The sequence below is a fragment of the Molothrus ater genome, chromosome 3 (assembly GCF_012460135.2).
Source record: "Molothrus ater isolate BHLD 08-10-18 breed brown headed cowbird chromosome 3, BPBGC_Mater_1.1, whole genome shotgun sequence".
Lineage (NCBI taxonomy): Eukaryota > Metazoa > Chordata > Aves > Passeriformes > Icteridae > Molothrus > Molothrus ater.
In genome coordinates this window covers 112,025,197-112,043,447 of record NC_050480.2, presented here as the reverse complement: position 1 = coordinate 112,043,447, position 18,251 = coordinate 112,025,197, and the positions used below count along the sequence as shown (strand labels likewise).

The 18,251-nt window shown below is 46.6% G+C and overlaps 1 protein-coding gene across 2 annotated transcripts in view; it reads left to right on the top strand.

Moving 5' to 3' along the window:
* Positions 1–17,760, top strand: part of FZD3 (frizzled class receptor 3) — a 73,803-nt gene extending 56,043 nt beyond the window's left edge. The window contains exons 5-7 of one of the 2 annotated variants that reach the window (XM_036379854.2): positions 4,459–4,607; positions 5,574–5,807; positions 13,225–17,760. In XM_036379854.2, the coding sequence (XP_036235747.1) occupies positions 4,459–4,607; positions 5,574–5,807; positions 13,225–13,438 (597 nt within the window). In that variant the 3' untranslated portion in view covers positions 13,439–17,760. Of the gene's footprint in view, positions 1–4,458; positions 4,608–5,573; positions 5,808–13,009 lie in introns of both variants that reach the window. The other variant, XM_036379853.2, reaches the window with a different exon arrangement.
* Positions 17,761–18,251: the final 491 nt, after the last annotated feature.

The following is an 18,251-nucleotide window of genomic DNA, read 5'->3' as shown; positions in this document are numbered from 1 at the left end:
AATTATACCAGAGCAGATGATGATCAGAGATACTTTTGGAAAATATTTAAATATTTTGCAGTTTGGCAGAGGTGGCTTGTGGAGTTTGAATATTCCAGGTGAATTCATAATTTCACGTGTGGTGAATTAATTTGTATTTTTGACTCTTCCTAAATAGCTGGGCAGTAAAAAATTCTAAATTTTGGTGATGAACATGAGTGAGTTTTTGACCAGTTTTGCTCTTTTAAAACTGGTCTCTGTCCCAGTGCCTTTGGGCTCACACATCTGATTTTTAACCCAATAAACCTTAAAGAATCATTCCAAGTTTCATTTTCCTGCTGCTAATTACTATAAATGTTGTTAATTATTATAAATACCTGATGTCTGCAGATGGATTTTCTTTCCAACAGGTGCAGTCCCTCAGCATTAATGTGAATTTAATGGGTGTTACTCCCTGAATTTGTTGTTTTGAGGCTTAATTTGGAGAAGAGTGTGGAATGATGTTTAATAACTCGCGTTGCCCAAGATTTCTTGCATGTGTTTATTTTGATTTTTTTCCCTTGGAATTATTTGCAGCACTCAGCACGAGCCCGTGGAGCCGGGAGCTTTTTTGCTGCCGAGTGATTTCTTGTAATGTCTTGGTGGAATTCCTGCAGTGAGCAGAGCTGGGGGTTTGCTCTCGATCAAAAATTCAAAATTCAATTCCCCTCAGGCCAGGAGTTTTGCCTGGGGAGACCTCGCCCCATGGACATTAAATAGAAATATAAATAATTAAACAGAAAAATGAATGAAGGGCGCCTTCATTAAGAAATGATGGATTCCCCCACTTATTCCACTCAGGCCCAGAGGAGCTCGTGATGAAGTAATAATAATGATAATAATATATAATATATAATATATAATATATAATATATAATATATAATATATAATATATAATATATAATATATAATATATAATATATAATATATAATATATAATATGTTATATGTTATATGTTATATGTTATATATAATATATATTATATATTATATATAATCTACAATATATAATCTATACTATATAATATATAATATACCATATACAAAATATAATATAATATAATATAATATAATATAATATAATATAATATAATATAATACATGCAGTTTTGAGAGCTGTGTTTTGTTGGGTAATTTTTTATTGGGTGCTGGTTAATATTGTTGAATTCTGGGTGCAATTTCACAATTTGGCTACAAAATTCTGTGAAATTCAGCATCCCTGGGGCAGAGGTGGATGGAAAAATCCAGGATCATCTCCTAATTATGCTCAGGACATTTCTAATTATGCTCAGGACATTTCTGCACCCCTGTTTTCCATCTCCAGTGGTGACAGGACTAAAAATGTGCAATAACACAAATTATTAAACCTGGATGTGCTGGGTTAAACCAGTGGAAGCTGTGCTGCCCCTCAGCATTAATGGGAATATTATTATTATTATTATTATTATTATTATTATTATTATTATTATTATTATTATTATTATTATTATTATTATTATTATTATTAATATTATTTTATTTTATTTTATTTTATTTTATTTTATTTTATTTTATTTTATTTTATTTTATTTTTATTTTATTTATTTGTTTGTTTATTGGAATATCACGGGGTGGGAGCCTATTTCTGCCAAGTCCCCTTGGCACAGGGCATGATTTGACTTTGAATTTATATTTTTTGGGGGGGAAAATGCTTTGAATTTATAATTTTGGGGGGAAAACTGGCCCAGGGTGTTGTTCTGGGAGGCTGTACCTGTGTTTCACATCAATACAAGGCTGTGGGATCAGAGGGGAGCTCTGATTTTCAATCTTTGTCACAGACTGGACACGTGCTCGTGACATTTCTAATTAATTATGCTCGTGACATTTCTAATTATGCTCAGGACATTTCTGCACCCCTGTTTTCCATCTCCAGTGGTGACAGGACTAAAAATGTTCAAGAATACAAAATATTAAACCTGGATGTGCTGGGTTACACCTGTGCTGCCCCTCAGCATTAATTGGAATATTATTACTATTATTATTATTAATACTTATTAATAATTATTATTATCAATACAAGCCTGTGGGATCAGTGGGGAGCTCTGATTTTCAATCTCTGTCCCAGACTGGTGACACTCAGCCATTCCTGACCCCTCAATTCCTCTGTTCCATCCCAAAATCCTGCTCTCCTGAGGATGGAATTCTCTCATGGCTGCTGCAGCATTTCTTTCCTGTTACTTGGATTCAACATTTTAAATGTGTTTTTCCCCACATTCCAGTGCTCAGCCGTTCTTTTTCTCCCACCTTTGAGTTTTTCTAGGCCAGAGCAGTTTCCTGCAAGGGGGGGTTGGTTGTTCCCTGTGAATTCCCAGAGTTTTCCAGCCTCGCCCTCCCCTCACAGAGCACCAATCCCCCTCTCAAACAGCTCCTGGGATTTTCCTTGGGCTGCTCAGTCACTTCCTGAGGTCTGGTGGCTTTTCCAGCATTGCCACTATCTGTGACAATGGGGAAGATCTCTTGGGCATTTAAACTTTCCTGCCACACCAACCCTTGGGTCTTTCTTATCCCACTGCGCACTGAGTTTATTCCTGTTGGGATCGGGATAATTCTGCCGTTTGTCCTCTGTGTTCTCTCTTGCCCTCATCTCCTGAGAAAGTAAAAATTCTCAAGGTGGTAGGAAAATTCAAGGGGTTTGGAAATCTCCCTCAGCTGTGACAAAAAGCAGGGAACCTCTGGTTAGGTTATGTAGGGGCCAGGGCTGTTTGGGATCATGGAATCATAGATTGGTTTGGGAAGGGACCAAAACTCATCCAGATCCAACCCCAACACCTTCCACCATCCCAGGCTGCCCCAAGCCCCATCCAGCCTGGCCTTGGGCACTTCCAGGGATCCAGGGGCAGCCGCAGCTTCTCTGGGAAATCCATTCCAGCCCTCACAGGAACTGTTTGGCTTCAGTCTGTATCATCCTGCCATCCTCAGTGCTCTCACCTCCTTCCAGCTTCTCCAGCATTTCCTTCCTTGTTGTTCCTTGAAGCAGAGGCAGAACCAAGGGGAGGAGTTGATATTTTAAAGGGTTTGGACAGTATGAGAGTGATTGGAAAATTCAGGTGAAGAGTATGAGGGTGAAGGAAAGAGACAAAAGTGATGGTAGCTGTGAAGGATTGCACAAATCAAAAATAGTTTTTGTAGTAAAGACCAAAGCAAGCCAGGGAGGACTGGGAGGAAAACCCAGGTTTCACGAGATGAATAGAACCATACAGACTGGTTTGGGTTGGAGGGACCTTAGAGCTTGTCCAGTTCCACTCCCTGACATGGGCAGGAACACCTTCCAGAATCCCAGGTTGCTCCAAGCCCCATCCAGCCTGGCCTTGGACACTCCCAGGGGCAGCCACAGCTTCTCTGGGAAATCCATTCCAGCCCCTCACCACCCTCACAGGGAACAATTCCTTCCCAATATCCCATCCATCCCTGCCCTCTGGCAGTGGGAAGCCATTCCCTGTGTCCTGTGCCTCCATCCCTTGTCCCCAGTCCCTCTCCAGCTCTCCTGCAGCCCCTTTAGGCCCTGGCAGGGGCTCTGAGCTCTCCCTGGAGCCTTCTCCTCTCCAGGTGAGCACCCCCAGCTCTCCCAGCCTTTATCCCAGTTCTCCCAGTTGCTGGAACTGTTGGAATTCCATGGTCACCACACAGATGCCCACAGAGGACTTCTCCCCACCACGAGTTTGTTCCTTCCCTCCACACCTTGGTGGCTCCTTCCAGGCTTGCTCTGGAAGTTCTCTCTCCCTGAAGGTTCAGGTTTTGAGCCAGGTTATCAATCCAGAAATCTGCCCCTGGGCGTTTGTTCTGCAGATACCCTACAGACCTTCCTGGAAGGAAAATCTTTGTCTTCTTCTCCAAACAAACCCTTTGGGCATGAAAATATCTGGAAAAATTGATCTTGTGAGGGTTCTCAGGCTCAGCTGATCTCCCTGAAGAGAGAAAGTTTGGCTGGGTTGATAAGAACCGGACACGGATTGATAAGAACTTGGCCAGAGCCTTGAATTCCCGAGGGAAGGAGTCAGGAAACCTCCAAGGAACAAAGGATCAGGGTTGACCATCCATGAAGCTTCCCCTGGCATTTTTCCCAAGAGCAGCCCCAGCACCTGGTCCTATGTAGGTTAATCCCATCAAAGGAACGACTCTCTCTGATTTGCAGACTAGAAAATATTTCAGGATTATTCAGGGCACGGACAAAAGAGCACAGATACAAAATAAAGGCCAGGACCTCCCGGCAGCTGAGGCTTTTGTGTGAGGCAGCTCTGGGCCCTGCAGAGCTCTGGTCATGCTCCGTGGAGCCAGGGAACAAAGGAGCCCTGACCGTGTTTGCTTTGGCTCAGGGCAGGGAGGGATGATTTCAGTGTCCATACCCATGGCGAGCCAGGATGGGTGTAGAACCTTCCTTTTCTCTCTTTTTCTCTCTCCAGGTCACTCAGATGAGCCGTCCAGACCTGATTCTGTTCCTCATGAAGTACCTGATGGCCTTGGTGGTTGGGATCCCCTCGGTGTTCTGGGTTGGAAGCAAGAAAACCTGCTTTGAGTGGGCCAGCTTCTTCCACGGGCGCAGGAAAAAGGAGTGAGCGCGGATTTTTTACAGATAAACCCTTCCCTTGCTGCCCTGGGTTGGTTTTTCACAGACACAAAGGCAGGAATGGATGGAAAAGTCACTCTCCAGAATGGGGCCAGGAAGGACAAAAAATTCCTTATTTCTCCCTAAATATTTGTTTCCAGAATCAAATCTGCATTTGTCCGTCTTCAAAATGTTTTTAACAAGAATTAAGTGTCAAATAAACACTTCATGGTGTTTAGGTGGAATGGAAACTTTTTATTTATAAATGTGCACCTAGCCAGCTGAATCAGAGCTTTAAATTGGGATTAAATGCAGGTTCCTCTCACCGTGGCTGCAATGAAAGCATTTGTCTCTGCTTTTAATCTTCCTTATGCATTGGTGCTGAGGAGCAGCTTGGTAAAGTGACAACAAGAATTTCTTGGAGCTTCTGTAAGGTTGGCATTAATTTAGATTAAGGTTGGCATCGATTTAGAGACAATCTGTGTGATCTTGTGGTAGCTGTGGGTAGGTACTTTCCTAATAAATATTTCTGATTTGCTGACTAGAAAATATTTCAGGGCATGGACAAAAGAGCAGGAATTCCTAATAAATATTAGGAATTTTACAAATATTAGGATATTTTGTATAAATAAAATTTATAAATCCTATAAATATTATAAATTATTATTAAATTATAAACTTTATTAAAATATTAAAGAATTAAAATATAAAATTTATAAATCCTATAAATATTAGGATATTTTATAGGATATATTAGGATATAATGTCCTTTAGGATGTTTTCAAACGGAAAGTTTTTGGTGACTCCTCCATCCTTTGGTGACTTTTGCTCCATCCTTCAAGGATTCAAGTGGGCTAAAACAACCAGCTAGGGGGCTAAAATAACCACACAGGGACATGATCATGTAAACGATGCTCTTGTTGGCGTGATCTCTTTCACACCGCGCTAATTAACGCTAATTGCTCCGCTCAGGGTCGTCAACGAGAGCCGCCAAGTGCTGCAGGAGCCGGACTTCGCGCAGTCGCTGCTGAGGGACCCCAACACCCCCATCATCCGCAAATCCAGGGGCACCTCCACGCAGGGCACCTCCACGCACGCCTCGTCCACGCAGCTGGCCGTGCTGGACGAGCAGAGGAGCAAGGCCGGCAGCGTGCACAGCAAAGTCAGCAGCTACCACGGCAGCCTGCACCGCTCGCGGGACGGACGGTACGGGATGGGCATGGGCATGGGCATGGGCATGGGCATGGGCATGGGCATGGGGATGGGCATGGTGATGGGGATGGTTGTGATGGTGATGGGGATGGGATGGTGATGGGGATGGGGATGGGGATGGGGATGGGGATGGTGATGGTTGTGGTGATGGTGATGGGGATGGTGATGGGGATGGTGATGGTTGTGATGGTGATGGTGATGGTGATGGTGATGGGGATGGTGATGGTTATGGTTATGGTGATGGTGATGGTTATGGTTATGGTGATGGTTGTGATGATGGTGATGGTGAAATAACCAGGGCAGGAGATCTTCCTCCTCTTTAAGGCCTTTATTAAAAACCAGCTCGGGTGGGGAGCACTGATGGGTTTTGCGCTCACGCCGCCGCTGCTCCCAGGAGCAGCATGGAGGAGGGAAATGGGGCAGGAGATCTCTCTCTCCTTTTTAATGTTTTCATTAAAAGTGATCAGCTCGGGTGGGGAGAACCGACAGGTCCGTGCTCACGCCGCTGCTGCTCCCAGGAGTGGCACGGAGGAGGAGGAAGAGTGCAGCTGTGTCTGCTGCTACGAAGGCAGAGCTGGGGGCTCCCTCCTCACGAGAGCATCAGGAGATTCCCCTTTTTCAGTTTGACATTCGAGGTCCTCTGTGAAATAAACAGGGCAGGAGATCTTTCTCCTTTTTAATGCCTTTATTATTAAAACTCAGCTCAAGGTGGGGAGAACCCACAGGTCGCGCTCACGCCGAGGGGTCGCGCTCACGCCGCCGCTGCTCCCAGGAGTGACTCGGAGGAGGAGGAAAAGCTCAGCTCTGTCCACTGCTCTGTGGGCAGAGCTGGGGGTTCCCTCCTCACGAGAGCATCAGGAGATTCCCCGTTTTCTGGGCTGACATTCGAGGTCTTCTGTCTAGCTGACATCTTTAGGTTAGGGTGAGGGATAAAAAGGGTCTTAGCAGACCCTGGGTTCTGTTCCTCACGTCCAGGCATCACTTTGATTCATCAATTCCGTGTTGGCTCGTTGTTTTTGGGGGTTTTTCTGGTCGATTTGGTGAGGAGTTTCCTCATTTGCATGCCAACCCCGATGTCCCCTCCTCTTCACCATCCAGGTGCCACCCTCCAGGAAGCAGCAGGGTGCCACTTGACAAAAAGGGAATTCTTAACCATCAACAACAGGTAGTTAAGGAAAACAACAGGTGATTACAACCACAAACAGTTAGAACTCCACCCTGGCAGCAACTGGCTCAACCTGTGAACTCTGCAACTTTTTTTTAAAAAATGGGCAGCTTTTCTACTCATAACATTCCTCAGGTCTAGACATCACTTAGATCTCCTAAGTCCATGTTGGCTCGTTGTTTTTAGGGGTTTTTCCTGCTAGGTTTGGTGAGGGGTTTCCTCATTTGCATGCCAACCCCGATGTCACCCCCTCCTCACAGTCCCACCTTCCAGGAGGCAGCAGGGGGATACTCGACAAAGGGGGATTTCTAACCATCAAGAATGGGTAATTAAAGCAAAACTATTAACAACAGGTGATTACAACGTGAAATTATTCACAACAAATAGCTAGAACTCCAACCTGGCAGGAATTGGTTTAACTTGTGAACTCTGCAACCTTTACAAAATGGACAACTTTTCTACTCATAACAGTTTGAGCAGAGGGGGCTGCTGAGGAGGGCAGGAGATGGGAAATGGAAAACCCCTCCTGTCCTGGTTGTTATAAATGAGAAGCTTGACTAGGCCAATATTCAAGCAGCAATCAATTTCTTAATTAATATGGTAAAGTAAGAGCAATACTTTACAATACATACAATACAAAATACACTTTACCAAGTGCTGGGTACAGTGTGGGAAGTTTTCCCTCCAACTGCACACCCATAGTTGAGGCTTACAGGTATTTATAGGGGCACTCATCAGCTTTCTCAGCAGTTTCTATTCCCAATTTTTACTCATCAGCAGTTTCTATTCCCAATTTTTACGTCACAGTTCTATACACTACTGTGATTTAGTTTTTCTCAGGATGTATCACAGAAAAGGAGTATCCCAGGTGGTGGTGGTGGTCTGGTTTCCAAAAGAAGGAAGGAGTATCCCATCTGGTGAGGTCCAGCTCCCCAGATGTGGGTCCAACTTTTGATTGCAAGGACTGTAAATCTCATAACAGTGATGTCCAGCTTCCCTTGGTCGAAACCATAAATCCTTGAGTTGATGTTCATCTTCCTTTCTCAAGCTGCTTTTCTCTGTTTTGTTAAGGCGTGAGATAAGCATGTTTCCTTTTTATATATTCTAAAGCTATAGTTTCAACAAGCTTTTTATATATTCTAAAGCTATAGTTTCAAAAGACCCTTTCTACAAGCAATATTCTAAATTTGTACTTCAAAAGTTTGTTATTGCAAATCTCTTTGAGGCTTAGCTACAAGTAGCAAGTTCCTGTCAAAAAGCAACATCCTCAAAGCTTTAATTCAAATGCTCCTAAATCAACTTAAGACTTATAAAGGTTAATTGTGAACAAAGGATAGGTTCAAAGGCCTTCTTCCATGCTTTATTTTTCTCAGTTATTATTAGAAATTGTCTTTATAACTGTCCCATGGTTGGTTTCCACACATATCACAATCACAAATGCCACGTTGCCTGTATGTACCTGACACCAAACACAGCTTTGTATTTCACATGGTTTAGGTCAAATTTGGGAGAAAACCTCCAAAAGGGGGCTCCTCCAGAAAGCAAACGCACACGGCCCCTCCTCCCAATCAAGGAGGGATTCCTTGGAGAGAAGTGGAAAGAACCTGTTTATTTAACAGGCACAGCACCCCCCAGCACACAAAATGAACAACACTGAGTGACACCACTCTGTCACCGCTCTGACAAAGATGACAAATTCAGAAAGTCTCTCCTGGGGGTGGTCTCTCTGTTATCAGTCCCTCTGATGCTGGGGCAGCTGCTGCAGCCACGAGGTGCAAACTCTGAGTGTTCCCCAGGTCCCAGTCCAGAGCAGGTTTGAGTGGTTCCAAAAAAGGAAAGGAAAAACAGTCCAGGGAAAAATTTGGACTGCTTAGCTAAACTAACTCATGAGCAGGAGCAAAGCAGAAGCAAGAGCAAAGCAAAAAGCCAAGCAAAAAGCAAAAGCAGCACCATGTACTGCCCTGTCTGTGTGTCCCGCCAGCCGTGGGGGAGCGGCTGATAACAAAACCAAACCAAAGCTTTCACTCTTCAGAGCCAGTCTTGAAGGCACAGAACAAAATATCCAGCATGAACAGAACACACAAATGGGGGTACAAGCATCATAACGTCACCCTAGGACACCTCCCCACAAATTATTATAATTTTGAAATTTAGGGTCTCTCAGGTAAAGATATGGGAGCAGGAATAACAGTTCTTTACTAGGAAAATTAAAAAAGAAAAAAACAAACAGCCAAGCAACGCAGTAAAACAAAACAACACTGAGAGAGTCGGAATAATCCAACCTGACACCCTGTGGGTCAGGGTATGTGGTTTTTTCAGGGTCCCAATGTTGTGGGGAGGAAAGATGAATCTGACTCCATGTTCTTAGAAAGCTAATTTATATTATATTATATTATATTATATTATATTATATTATATTATATTATATTATATTATATTATATTATATTATATTATATTATATTATATTATATTATATTATATTATATTATATTATATTATCTATACTAAAGAATAGAGAAAGGATACTTAGAGAAGGCTTAACAAGATATTAATTAACAACTCGTGACTCGCCAGAGTCCCAACACATCTGATGGTGATTGGTGATTAAGTCAAAACAATTCACATGAAACCAATCAAACAATGACCAGCTGGCAAACAATGTCCAAACCACATTCCAAAGCAGCAAAACACAGGAGAAGCAAATCAGATCATTATTGTTTTCATTTTTCTCCGAGGCTTCTCAGCTTCCCAGGAGAGGAAATTCTGGCGAGGGGATTTTTCAGAAGATGCGACAGTGACACAGGGTGCTGGCAGCAGTCCCACTAAATGGTGGCTCAGCCCTGCTGCAGTGCCAGGTGTGGTTCTGCTGGAGCAGGGATCCTGGAGAAGGGTGGAGTTTTCCTCTGAAGGTCCAGGGGCGGTGTAGATGGGCCTGGCCTTCCTCTGGGAATGCAGTGGGAAAGGGCTGATCCTAGGAATCCAGTGGGGAAGGCTGCCCTGGTGTCCCAAAACCTCAGATTGTATCCAGGTAGGAATGCTTGGCTCCTCCCCTTGGGTGGAGCATCTCTCCATGGGATGGTGGAATTTGATCAGCCCTGCAGTGACACTCGCTGGCCATTAACAGAAGATAATTAATAATTAATGGCTCATTAACAGAAGAGATCTCCTGGAGGGAGGATTGGTTGTGGAAGAGATAAAGAAAACTGCCCGATAAACAGAAGATAAGTGCCCCACCTCTGACAGATGGCAAATAGAACAGACACTTACCTGGCAACCAGGATAGGTCCTCCAAAAATCTGGGGCATTATGGATGGTTTGGGAAGGGATCTCAAAGATCTCATTCCACCTCCCTGGGACACTTTGCACTGTCCCAGGTTGCTCCAAGCCCTGTCCAGCCTCAGACAATTCCGGATGTGGGGAGTCCACAACCTCCCTGGGTAAATCTTGGGATTGGACAGGCCCCTTCCAGCCAGACATGTGGCCGTAATTCTGCTAAATTTCGATGTCCCGGTGCATCTCCTCTCCGTGTCAGTGTCTGGACTGGAAAGAGAAAAAATGCCCTGATATTTTCAGAGTGTGTGCTGGTCTTGGTGAATTAATTCCACAGCAGGGCTGTGTCCAGCGCTGGTTTGCAGGCACAGGAGCGCTCTGTGCTCCATCGTGTGGGAAAACAGAGCTGCCCAAGGTCAGCTCAGCATTTGCTGGCTGCTTTTGTCCGGGTGGCAGTCGATTTTTTGTCTGTCAATACTCCTGGCCCTGCCGAAGTAAACAAGGGCGCGGGTTTGAGTTGAGGTGGAGCTAAGGTTTCCAGGGTAATTAATCACCGAGCGTTTCACTCCCCTAATTACCAATAGCAGCCAGCCTGGAGTGAGACCTATTGTGAGGAGCTGAAACGCTTTGCCCAGGGCTGTGGGATTGGGGCAGGGAATGTCTCTCCTCACTCAGAGCTCTATTTACATTCCTCCAGCAGCTCGCTTGTGAAAAACGCCAATTGCTTGTTTTTAAAATTTTTAAAGTTTAATAGTAATGAAATTATTATAAAAATAGTAATAAATAAAAATAGTAATACAATTAGAGTAATAATAATTTGGACAAATTGAATTAGGACAATATGAGACAATAAAGACAAAGAGTTATGGATGTCTGGGTACCTTTTCTGGGCAGCGCGAGTCGGAAAAAGGACACACATTAACAAAGGATTAACCCTTAAAAACAATAATCTATTGCATATTCATACACCTCATACATGATGCATAAATTCCATTCAAACACAGAATTCTGTTTGGTCATTGTCAACATCTTCTTGTGAATCCTAACAGCGCCTTCGAGGTGGGAAGAAGTTCGTTTCTCCTGATAATAAATTCTTTTTCTCTGAAAGATTCAGGTGTCCTGTGGCTGCTATCTCAGTGCAAGTCCTTTCTTTAAAAAAAGTATCCTACATTAAACCCGACTGCCTGGTGGTCTGATCTTGCCCCCGAGCAGGCAGCACGGGCTGGAATAGCTCAGTCCCTCCCGGGCTGGAATAGCTCAGTCCCTCCCAGGACACCGTGTCCAAACACCCAGGCCGCTCGTAGCCGTGGTTACCTTAGCAAGCCTCGTGGATTTCAGCTCTTTAGTGATTATCAGCTCTCTTAGGATCCCAGCTCTTTGCTTGCTAAGGCGCCTGGCAGGCTGGAGGGGAAGCAGACACGAGAGAGGAGAAGAAAAATCGTCCTGGTGTTCCACAGCGAGGGTTTATTGAGGGGTCTGTGAGGAGTTCCAGCGATGGCTTTTCTTCTCCCAAATGGGCTAAACAGCCCCTTTTTATAGGGTATAAGGGGATCCAAACTTGTCCAACAGCAGGGGTTAAGGGAAAGTGACCTATGGGGTTACAGAGATAAGCTGGGGTCCGAAAGGCCGAAGACAGGAGCTTATTTTGCTATTTCATCATGACTCAGCAATTCCTATTGTGGGAATCCACAAAATCAGAGGGTTTTGGGAAAGCTGCAAAAGGCAGCTCAGAGACAGCAGAACTGTGATTAGAGCCAAGCAGTAGCCATGAGATTGGTCAGCAGAAAAATTATTTAAAAAGTAGAAAGGCAAGGACAAATAGAACGATGGTCTGTCTATTAACGCTTGTCTAGAAAAACTCCCTAAGCTACAGAAAAGTTTATCTAGTGAGATATTAGGAAGTTTGAAGCTCAATAATGGAGCTCTGTGCATTGTGTTTTAAGGCTTACAAGCAGGTATTGTATTTGAAATAAGGAAGCATTGTTTTAACCAAAGGTACCTGTGCTTACAGTGGTTGGATAGAACTACTGTCAATATAGAATATATACTATACAGATATAAATACTGTCAGTGTGCTTTTGCTTTGTGGGATTGGTCAAAAAACTTATAAAGTGAGATGTGACATTGAGTTCTTGGTCGCTGCCTGGGATGTGAGCTGATGGCATCATCTTCCCATTGTCATAACCATGGAATGAGACCGATGCTGGAAGATAAAAGAGCTCAAGGCACGTTCCACATCAGTCCCATCCTGTTTGTGATTTGTACAGAGACCCCAGCCAGTGATACTATCGTTAAGCCTTGGGCCTCCATGGAGCCCTAGCCAACTCCATAGAGCCTGCTACATTACATAGTGTCGTTTCTATTTTAACGTTTTTTATAACTTAAAACTATATTTAACACAGTACTTAAGAGAATGAATCCAGCATTGCTTTCTAACACAACACCCATAACATTCATTTGAATATTTACGAAAAGCCAATCATAAAATGCATGCATTTTTCATATCTCTGCTGATCATCCCCCTGTGTTTCCCCAAATCAGGAACACTCCCTGCAGCTACAGGGGCGTGGAGGAACAACTACCTCACGGCAGCATGTCGCGACTGACCGACCACTTGCACTGCCTAAGAGAATTAACCCAGCATTGCTTTCTAACACAACACCCATAATATTCATTTGAATATTTATGAAAAGGCAATCATAAAATACATGCATTTTTCATATCTCTGGTGATCATTCCCCTGTGTTTCCCCAAATCAGGTACACTCCCTGCAGCTACAGGGGCGTGGAGGAACGACTACCTCACGGCAGCATGTCGTGACTGACCGACCACTCGCACTGCTTAAGAGAATTAACCCAGCATTGCTTTCTAACACAACACCCATAACATTCACTTGAATATTTACGAAAAGCCAGTCATAAGATCCACGCATTTTTCACATGGCTGATGATCACTCTGCGTTTCCCTCAACCAGGTACACTCCCTGCAGCTACAGGGGCGTGGAGGAACGACTACCTCACGGCAGCATGTCGCGACTGACCGACCACTCGCGGCACAGCAGCTGCCACCGGCTGAACGAGCAGTCGCGGCACAGCAGCGTCAGGGACCTCAGCAGCAACCCAATGACACACATCACCCACGGCACCAGCATGAACCGCGTCATCGAGGAGGATGGCACCAGCGCCTGACCTTCCTCAGCCCGCTGACAGCGCCCAGAGTCGTCCTCGGCCTCAGCCGGGCTCGGCTTCTCTGCGTGGGACTTCAGTCACGAGTAAAAAGCTGGTTGTGTGCTCCGAACCTCTCTGGAGGTAATTATTTATTTGAGAACTGTTCCTCGTCGGACACGACTGCTGAATTTCTTATTCTCTGTGGAAAACAATCTCCCCCTTCCTTCTCTCTCCCTCTCTGTGTCCCTCCTTCCGTGGGCTCGGCCCCGAAATCTCGGTGTCGATGTCGGGGTGGTGCTGGGAGTTGTTCTGATGAGACTCCAGGGAACTCTTGATGGTTGAAGGAATCCCTCCGTGCACCTCCCTGCAGGGGACACGCCCAGCGCTGCCTGAGGGACATTCCTGCCAGCTGGCAGCAGTTTTGGTGACACTGGGAACGCCACAGGAATGAAAGGAAGCTCCTCTGAGGATCACCAGCTCCTCCCAGAGCTGTCCAGGCTCAGTTGGCCACAGGGTGGGGGGAAGAGAGAGGCAGGGAAGAGCGATTTTTTTATAACTTGTATTGTCCTTGCTTTTTTACAAAAGACTATTTAAATTTTCTACTCGTTTACAATTTCTGTAGGAAGAGATGGGTTTTAAAAGCAGTTATCTAGATAATATTCAGCCATTTATTTTTTAGAGTCATGTACAAAAGCTGAGATTGCCTGTTCCTGATCTATTTAAAAAAAAACATATTATCATAGGAATGCTGAATTTGTGCCCCAAGCAGGAATGTAGAGCCCATCCCTACAGCCAGAGCTGAGCCTGTTTACAAACCCCAGCACCTGAGGCCAGAGGGACCAGAGGAGTTTATTCAAGGGTGCCTCACCTTCCTTGTGATGTCAGGGCTGGTTTGGGGAGGATTCTCTGTGCTGAGCAAGAATTCAGAGATGGGTGGGAGAAACTGAGGCAGGAGCTGTCCCCAGGTGGGGAAAAGGAGGATGTGGCAGCTGGAAGCCCAGGGCATTCCTTGAGGAGGAGACAGGATCCCCAGTTCAGGGATCCTGGGTACAGATCTGCCTCGGCTGTGGTTGTTTCCATCCCCTTCTGCAGATTCGTGGCAGGGAATTCTCAGTTTAGGCTTTTTTTGTGTGGAAAGGATCCCTTAGGATACACTGGAGGCAGAAGTCAAGGTTGGTGCTGGAGATCTGCTGGAGCATCTTCTGTGGAGATTGATCCCGCACAGGGAAACTCTGCTGGCTGCAAACCTACCTCGGTAATCCCTGCTGGGAAACAAATCCTTATTTTTGCATTGTTCTTCCATAATTCCCTCCCTGACCTGCTGGAGGCACGTTGAGAAACCTTTGTGCACCAACGCCGGGGCAGGAGCTGCTCCACAATTAACTCATGTTAATTGCAGCTCATAACCTGTGTGCTGTGGAATCAAAGGCTCCCAGATTTATCCCAAATTGTCCCTCTTGCTTCCAGCGGGTCAGGAGGAGAGGGCAAATGGAGCCCAGCATGGAATAACAAAGCTCTTTGTTGTCAGCCCCCAGGGCCCTGGGGCAGAGCAGGCTCTGCTGTGCCTGTTTGCTCAGCAAACAGCCCTGGGGCCAGCCCAGGGATAGTCCTGGCCTAAGGATAGTCCCAGCCCAGGGATAACTGTCCACATCCAAAGCTGTGGAAAAATCCTTTGGAGTGACTTAAACTGGAGAAGCTGCAACTCCCTGGAAGCCCCAGGGGTGGAACCTTTGCTGTTTTCAGATCCAGCTCCTCCTGACTCACTGCCTCAAAGGGGTGATCTGGTAGAAATCTGGATAAGCTGAGTTTTCCGAAACACTGGAACTGAACTAAATAAGCTCAAGGGTTTACGTTGATCCTCTTGGCTCAACTTCCAGTATTTTTTTAATAAATTATAGCAATGCTTTGACCTGTTTAGAAACAGGGAGAGGAGCACTCCTGGAGCTTGGAGAAGGATCCTGCTGGAAATGTTGTTAATTTGTGAGGCTCAGTCCCAGTCCTGCTTCCAGATGGGAATATCTGAGCCATTCCTTGTTGATCCTAAAGGGACAGGCTCCTGTCACCCCAGAGAGGAGATTAAACTCAGACTGGGGCTCTGGCTGGGATTTGTTCCTCCCGGGAAGAGAGGAATTCCTCCCTCACCCATGGAACAGTGCCCCGGCTCTGCTGCAGTTCCCCAGCCGGGGCTCACAAGGCTGCAGCTCCCAAATCATCGTGTGCAGGGGCTCTGAAGTGCATCCCAGTTGGAATGTGGCCCCAGCAGCATCTCAGGCAGGGGCAGCAGGAGTGGTTTGGGGGTGCTTTCCTGCCGGGTGCCTGGTCTGTGGGATTGGTGCCAAGCTTTAAATTCCCCCCGAGCTGAAAGCCCTGGCCAGGAGGGCATTCCTGGAATCCCCGAGGTGCTCTGGGCTCCCTGCATGTCCCTGCAGCTGAACAGCTCCTCGTGGGGCCCCTGCAGCCACCAACAGCTGGATCCTCTCTCCAGGCAGCAGGCAGGGGAGCTGGACAGGGCCTGGCTTCCCCAGCTCACCCCAAACTTCATCCCTGTTCCTCCCACGCACACAATGGCTGCAGCCCCAAAACTCTGCTCTGTGCAATTGCTCCATCAAAGCTTCCTGTAAAATGCATGGCTCCTCATTCCCAGTGTTCCCAGGGATCTCCTGCTTTACCAACCCAACTGCACTGACAACAGAGCCCCCTGAGTTTGTGGTGTTCCTTCTTTCTTAACCCCTTCAGCTCCTGTGAAATGTCCCAGATCAGAGCTGTGGTCCCGTTGCATGGAAGAGGCTGCTGCTCTTTTTGAAAGCATAAACAACCCAGCAGCAGCAGCAGCAAACAGCCACGTTTGGGTGTCAGTGTGTTTGTGTTCTCCCTTTTCTTCCAGCTCACACCCAGATTTGGTGCTGGCAGCTTTAAGCTCTAGGAGGGTCTGGTGAGCACAGGGTGGCACTGGGAGCTGAAATCCAGTCACAGCCAAATCCAGCACTGCTCACGAGTGGTTCCAGCAAGGAGGGAAGGGAAAATCCCTCAGGAAGGGCACAAGGATGAGAGCCAGGGCAGCCTAGAGCAGTGCCCACAAGGAGGGAAGGGAAAATCCCTCAGGAAGAGCCAGGCCAGCCTACAGCAGTGCCCACAAGGAGGGAAGAGAAAATCCCTCAGGAAGGACACAAGGAGCAGAGCCAGACCAGTCTAGAGCAGTGCCCACAGGAAAGGAAAATCCCTCAGGAAGGGCACAAGGAGAGCAGTGCCCACAGGAAAGGAAAATCCCTCAGGAAGGACACAAGGAGAGCAGTGCCCACAAGGAGAGAAGGGAAAATCCCTCAGGAATGGCACAAGGAGCAGAGCCAGGCCAGCCTAGAGCAGGGCCCACAAGGAGGGAAGGGAAAATCCCTCAGGAAGGACACAAGGAGCAGAGCCAGGCCAGCCTAGAGCAGGGCCCACAAGGAGACAAGGGAAAATCCCTCAGGAAGGACACAAGGAGCAGAGCCAGACCAGTCTAGAGCAGTGCCCACAGGAAGGGAGGGAAAATCCCCCAGGAAGAGCCAGGCCAGCCTAGAGCAGTGCCCACAAGGAGAGAAGGGAAAATCCCTCAGGAAGAGCCAGGCCAGCCTAGAGCAGGGCCCACAAGGAGGGAAGGGAAAATCCCTCAGGAAGAGCCAGGCCAGCCTAGAGCAGTGCCCACAAGGAGAGAAGGGAAATTCCCTCAGGAAGGACACAAGGAGGAGAGCCAGGCCAGCCTAGAGCAGTGCCCACCCTTCAGGGGAGCCGATGCTCCAGCCCAGCTCCAGGGCACTGAGGATCCCAGAAAGCAGCAGGGAGCTCCATCTGTGTGGTGAACCCAGGGCACGGAGCAGAGCACAGGAGACATCCCCAGGTGCTCCTTGAGCAGCAGGATGTCCAGATGAATGTGAAGCTTTACCCCTATGCCCTCGTGCTTCTTTCCTAACGGGATCAGGCTTGATTTGCCCCCCAGGCGCGGCGTTTTCCCGGTTTTTGCTCCGTGCATGGGGAGCTCGGTGCATGTACCGCTCTGGCAGCCCTTCCCCCGGCACTCCGGTGTCAGGTGTCCGTGTTGTGACGACGCCCAGCTCCTCAGGAGAGGGGAAGGAGCTCCCAGGAGATTTTTACGTCTTGAAATGTGTGGGGCAGTCCCTGCCCGTGGCTGACCCCGCTTGCACTCGGCTCTTGGTAGACTTGTTTACAGTAGTCCAGTGTCGGTTTTGTAACGTTTAATTTTTAGCACTTTAACTGTGAGTGTACAAATTGGTTCCCTTGTAGTTGGTGTACATTTTCATTTTAGACCTTTGGAAGTTTTTAATAAAACAATGGAAAAACTCTGGCAACAGATTTTCAATTCTTCTCCCGCGGGTGTAATCCTACCCCCATTAAAAAACCCAGTTCAGCAGCAGTTGAGATATAAAGGTTAAAGAATTAAATACCAGATTTTACTCTGGCCAGCAGCTCTGTGAATTTGAAGAAAGACTTTCTAGACTTAATCTCCCCCCAACATCTGCACTCGTGGACGCCGGGCACCCTTCCAGCAAACACAAAGCTCTCGGCAGATCTCTGGCTCTGGGTTGCTCCGCCCTTTTACAAGAACAGACCACTCCAACCACCGGCGTTTCACAGCAGAGAGGAGCAAACAGGTTTGGGAACAGCAATGCCAGGGATGTTTGGGGGTTTTTGTTGCCAAATCCAAGCTGAGGACAGGATGAGTGATTTATCTGAAGGAGCTGTCTGGCACTTGGGCGGATACGTGGTTGTTTTGGGTTGGAAGCCGTACGCTGAGTCTCCACATGGCTGCTGATGAAATAACTCCTCTCACTAATTACTG